General features: G+C 60.4%; 1 protein-coding gene across 1 annotated transcript in view; it reads left to right on the top strand.

Annotated features, from left to right (window-relative positions):
• The window catches only part of IFNLR1 (interferon lambda receptor 1), a 32,640-nt gene that overhangs the window by 11,103 nt on the left and 15,646 nt on the right, over window positions 1-5,891 (top strand). Inside the window, exons 5-6 of the mRNA XM_014591960.2 lie at window positions 224-336; window positions 5,587-5,710. Coding sequence (XP_014447446.1) covers window positions 224-336; window positions 5,587-5,710 — 237 coding nt within the window. The remainder of the gene's footprint in view (window positions 1-223; window positions 337-5,586; window positions 5,711-5,891) is intronic.

Raw genomic sequence — 5,891 nt, 5'->3', positions numbered from 1 at the left:
CCCGCCTCCATGCACAGCTCTACTAAGTTGTCTCCCCCGAAGTTAGACAAACCAAGTGGTGGTAACTGCGACCACGGGCGGGCGGGCTTTAGCGACTGCCGGCCGCTGCCTGCCTGGGCCACCGCCACTGGGGACGTCCCGGGTGAATCCCGGCCCACTGGGCTGGCCTGCGGCTCAACCTCCCATTGGCTGCCGGCCGTGTCACCTGTCCGCGGTGAGCCAGGAGGGGCAGGCTGGGACCCAGGCCGGGCTGCGCGGCTGCGCCCGGGCCAGGGCCAGGGCCGTCGTGGCGCCTGTGGGCTCCCCTGCTCCTGTGTCTGCTGCAGGCGGCTCCAGGTAAGGGCGGGAGCCGGGGCAGGGCGAGAGGACAGCGGGGGCGTCGGGGCTCACTCTCGAACCCGCAGCTCCCGGGATGGGACGTGGGCGGCTGCCTGCTGCACCGGAGCAACCGGAGACCAGGCTGGGCGCTCCTGCAGTGTCCGCTTCGGCCCAGGGCTGAGGGAGTCCACCGACTGAGCCGTTAAATTCCTTTCGGGAACCACGCCGCCTTCCTGACTGGCATAGCTTTGGGGCAATTGGGGGACAGCGGGGGAGGTTTGAAGAAAAGCAGCATCCCTTTGTAAGGCGCTCCTTCAGGTTTCCGGAAGCACTGCTCCCCATCAGTACGGGGTCAGTAACCCTCAGACTGAGCCTGGGGATGGCGCTGTGTTCGCCTGGCTGTGCTGTCACCCTCACCAGACACCTCGTTTCCTGAGCCCCTGGGGTAAGGTCCCCACGCTAAGGTAGGCTTCCACTGCCCACACATCCCGGCGGGAGGCTCCAGCTGCCCCTGTAGCACCCAGTCTGAGGTTTACAATGTGAAGAGCTAGAAGGAGCCCAGGACATGACCTACTGAGCGGCCGCTTTGTGCTGGGCGCCTGCTGTCCTGTTCAGGCTCCACACCCCGATGGTCCTACGAGGTAGCCTTTACGCTGTCTCCAGAGGAAACCGAGGCTCAGAGCAATGCAGGGAATTGGCCAAGAAGGATGGCTGAGGGGAGGGACACGGGACAGAAGCGGGGCGCCTCTGCTGGGCAGACGGAGCAGGCTGTCTACCCGCCAGGCAGCCCTCGAGCCCCAGGCCCTGCCCTCCGCAGCAGTGGGGGTTTTGCAGGGGGTTGAGGAGCAGCGTAGCTGGGTGTGGCAGGGCCGGGGGTCCTGTGCGCCGTTTCACTGTCAAACACACTAGCTCTCCCGTGGGAACTGGCTATACTTTCCATGCCGGGTAGTTAACCTGGACACAAACTGGTGTGATGGTTTAGGGTGAAGTGCAGCCGGGTCCAGGTTCGAATCCCGCTCCTACGCAGACTGGCCGTGTAGCCTCAGACACTTTCTTTACCATTTGTCTCTGAGCCTGTGCCCCATCCATGGAAGGGAGATGAATGACAACACCCCGTAAGGCTCTGTCCTAAGGATTAAGTGAGGTTTCGCTTTGTATTTTAAAGTTCATTTACTTTTTCCATGAGTGAGAGACACAGAGAGTGAAAAACAGAGAGAGCAAGAGACAGCCCCCTTACCAGGGTCTGGACACTGCCATCACCCGTCAGCCAGCCCCGGATCAGGGCACAGGTGTGCCTGGCATACGCTGGGGGTCAGGGACACAAGCGAGGACCTTCCCACGTGGCTCAGCTCTCGGAGCACTGCATTTCACCCTGCACCTCCGTCTGGCTACAGCTGTGGTTCTGCACATAGTGTCAAACCACAGGGCCAGTAGGTGGCATGGTGGTTAAGGTGCCGGACTCCCACATGGTTGGCCACAGTTTGAGTCCCGGCCGGAAAATCACTCTGGGCCCGTGTGTGTGCATACTCAAAATCCTGAGAGGAAAATGAAGGGATTGCAGCTTGGCCATCACCACTGGGGGCGGGGGAGGTGATTCCTCACTCTCCCTCTCTGTCTCTGTCTCTCTCTGGCGAGCACACACGTCCTATGGCAAAAAGAAAAAATAAGTATCAAAGCTGGCCCTGGCACTGAAGAGTCAACAGAGGGGAGTTACTCTAGCCTTTTTTTTTTTTTTTTAATTATGTGGCAGTCTTAATCTTTGGGCCTGCCTGACCTGCGGGACACCTCGTAAGTAACTTGCCAGAGACTGGTCTCTCCAGTCATCTGCTCGAGGTGCAGGAGCTGGGAGCAGTGACAGCCTGGTGACTCACTCCAGCTAGAGGACGCAGGAAGAGGGTCAGGCACCCACATCTGGGTCTGCGAGGTCAGCAGTGGGCAGCCCACAGGGGGGGCCAAGCTGACCACCCTCAGCAGAACAGTGAGCGCCATCACCCTCCCAGGTGCATCCCGCCACCTGAAGGAATCTTCACCCTGGCCCGTGGGTTTCTCCATGGGCCATGGCCTCCCTCCAGGCTAGAGCTGCATTCCTCTTTGAACCCCCTGGCAGGCAGTGGTCAGCGGATGCCATGGATGAGTAGTGTTGAAGGCGTTGGAGGAAGCAGCTGAGCAGGCCCGGCCACACTGGCACGGGCTGGGGGCACTGCACGATGCTGGGAGCCACGTGGGGAGGCCCAGCTCGGCTACCTGGACGCTGCGGACGCCCACAGGTGCACACGTGATGCTGAGAGGGGCTGGGGGATGGTGGCATGAAGACCCTGTAGAAGGCGCCCATCCTGGAATAAATACACTTTTAGAAAAAGAAGAAGAAAAGGGGCCAGCCCGTGGAGTGGTGGTTAAGGCGCTAGATTCTCACATGGTCAATTGTGGTTCAAAACCTGGACCAGCAACTTGAAAACCATGCCAGGTGCCATTTCCTGAGAGGAGAATGGAGGAGGGATTACAATGTGGCCATCCTTCCTGGGGCGTGGTTTCTTACTTCACCTCTCTCTGTCAATCTCTGTCTCTCTCCGTGAGCACGCACTCTATGGCAAAAAACTTTTAAAAAATATAAGACCAGGGAACCAGCAGTTAGTGTAATGGCTATGTCGCTGGACTCCCACATAGTCGACCGCAGTTCACGTCCTGAACCCGGTGGCTTAAAACTCACGCCGGGCGCGTGTGCATGCGTGCCCAAGATCCCAAGAGGAGAATGGAGGAGAAGGGATTGCGGCATGACCATCCCCCCTGGGGGGTGATTTCTCTCTTTCTGTCTCTATGTCTCTGTCTGTCTGGCGAGCGCACGCACCCTATGGCGAAAATCCCCCCCCCCCAAAAAATAAGACCAGCTCTCCCTCATGAAGCCCTAAGGAGGGAGTGTGGACAAGGACTCAGACCTTGGGGTCGACTCAGCCTGGATTTGAACCCTGATTCTACAGCCGATTGGCTGACAGGGCCTCCGTTTTCCCGTCCCCAGTGCGCTGCTCCTTGGGGGTGTGAGGGTTAAGAGAGGGTGCGCAAACCTGGCCGTGGTCAGAGCACACACACACTAGGGCTGCTGACACACCGCCGTCACCACCTCTCCTGGAGACGTCCAGGACTCCCTGGAGAAGGCGGCATTTGAATCGCTTTTCAGAGATGAGACGGTGAACACCAGGCAGTCAGGATGTCCGAGAGAATGCGCCGGTCGGGAACAGCAACAGGAAGAGAGGCCGCAGCCTGGCAAGCTGCGGGGAAGCCGGAAGGGAGAGCCCAATGTGGTGGCCCGGCCAGGTCAGCCACACTGAACAGGGCCTCGCGCACGCCGATAAGGAGCATGGACTTTATCCGGAGGCCAGGGGAAGGGCGTGAAGCCGGGGAGTGGTGTAATCAGACGCATGTTTCAGAAGCTGAGGGGTGACAGTCAGAGGACAGGGGTACAGGGCAGGCAGAAGCCAGGTGAAGGTGGTCAGGGGAGGTGTCGCTGGGACTGCGACGTCAGAGGAGTGTGAACGAAGCAGAGTGAGCTGGGTGGGGACCTGGGGGTGAACCGTCAGCGCAGATAGAGCAGAGTATGCAAAGGCGCAGGGGTGGGAGCAAGCCTGGGGTGCTCCAGGGAGAGCCGAAGGCCAGCATAACAGGACAGGGAGGGAGCAGGGGGTGGCCAGCCGGGCGGGGTCGGACTTAGAGGCGATTAGAGACGCTGACCTTTATGTTGCATGAGACGGAAGGCTGTAGGCTTATTTATTTATTTATTAAAGTTCGCAATAGGGCATGTGTGGCTCACCACCTGCCGGGGCAGAGGGTGGGGGAGTGAGCCTTTTGAAAGCAAGCCAACAGGTTCGGGACTCGGACCCTGGTCAGCCATATGGGAGTCCAGTGCCTTAACCACCATGACACCTGCTGGCCCGCCCTCGGGTTTTAAGCAGGGGAGAGACATGATCTGCCTTGGGTTGTAAGTCCTGCTGCTATAAGGAGAATGGATGGAGGGGACAAGGTGTTTTGAGAGCACCTGACAGTAGAGTACCAGTACCAGAGCGGCTAGTGCCCCGCCATACTGAGAAGAGCAGGGAGGGGACGTGGGTGTCACAGTAAGCCGTCTCGGATGGTCCTTCACCTGCTGGACAGCAAATGCCTGGCTGTCTGACCACGACCAGGGACTGCTCACACAGGCGGGTGACGCCTGGGGTGCCCGTCTGGCCCGCTCCATTACTCTGCTGTGGGGACTGACCCTGTGTTTTCCCTGGTGCCCTGGAGAAAACCTGGCCTGGGGCAGCCCTCGCGTCTTCAGATGGAAGGTGCAAATGCAGAATGCCACCGTGATGAGAAGTGAGTCCAAAGGTGGTTACAGGAGGGCAGGAGGGCAGCCTCCCACCCCAGGCCACGCGAGGCAGGAGTGGGGAGTCCGTGGCGACGCAGTCTCTGTGATGGGCCAGGCCGCGGGCCGTTCCCAGCAAGTGCCAGCTGGTCTGCTTAACCGCGGAGGCAGGGGAAGCCCGCCGGTGGGACAGAAGCCTCCAGGGGCTCACCTCCGGCCTCGGGCTAGGGCTACTCCGTGAGGGGCCTATGTCCTGTCCTCCTCTCACATGACGCTGGGAGCCTTTGGGGCTTGGGAGTTGGTTTGTTTATGGTTTGGTTTGGTTTTGGTTTTTGCTATAGGGCACATGTGCTCACCAGACAGCAAGACAGAGGAGAGAGAGCGGAAGTGAGAGGCCACCCCATGGTGGGGACGGCCATACCCCAGTCTCCTCCATGCTTCTCTTGGGTTTTGGGGCACACACGCACATGCGCCCGGCCTGATTCTCAAGCTCCCAGGTCCTGGACTCAGCCCTGCAGTCGGCCATGTGGGATCCAGCGCCCTACCCACCATGCCAAGGCTGGAAGGCTTCGAAGTGATCGGAGCTGTGGTAACACTCATCCCTTCCCTCACATGACCCTTACTGCGCCCCTACTGTGCCAGGGCCACTCCAGGCGGCTCCGGGGCCACAGCTGGGAGCTGAGCAGAGCCCCCCTCCCAAAGCTCATTAGAACAGGCTTCCTGTTCGTGGTCCTGCTTCAGAGTGGACGGGAGCGTCTTCTTGGGGCACAGATGGGCCACTGAGCCCTGAGGAGGGGGAGCAGATGCAGGTCCCCAGTCGTTACCTCTTGGTTCCTCCAGCTCCATGGGCTGACTGCCTATCACTCCTCAGCTCGGAGAGGCCCAGGCAAGGCCGGCCAGGAGCTCCAGGCTTCATGACCTCTTTGTCCCCGCAGGGAGGTCCCAGCTGGCCCCTCCCCAGAATGTGACCCTGTTCTCCCAGAACTTCAGCGTGTACCTGACATGGCTCCCTGGGCCTGGAAACCCCCAGAACGTGACCTACGTTGTGGCCTATCAAAGGTAGAGGAGCGGCCAGGGACAGCTGGGTGGGGACACGGCAGACGGGGACACAGCAGGTGGGGACGGCAGGTGGGGACACGGCAGACGGGGACACAGCAGATGGGGCCACGGCAGGTGGGGACACGGCAGATGGGGACACGGCAGGTGGGGACGGCAGGTGGGGGCACGGCAGATGGGGAGC

Source organism: Tupaia chinensis, unplaced genomic scaffold (assembly GCF_000334495.1).
Source record: "Tupaia chinensis unplaced genomic scaffold, TupChi_1.0 Scaffold000628_1, whole genome shotgun sequence".
NCBI classification, from domain to species: domain Eukaryota; kingdom Metazoa; phylum Chordata; class Mammalia; order Scandentia; family Tupaiidae; genus Tupaia; species Tupaia belangeri.
This window is presented reverse-complemented; position numbering and strand designations above follow the sequence as displayed.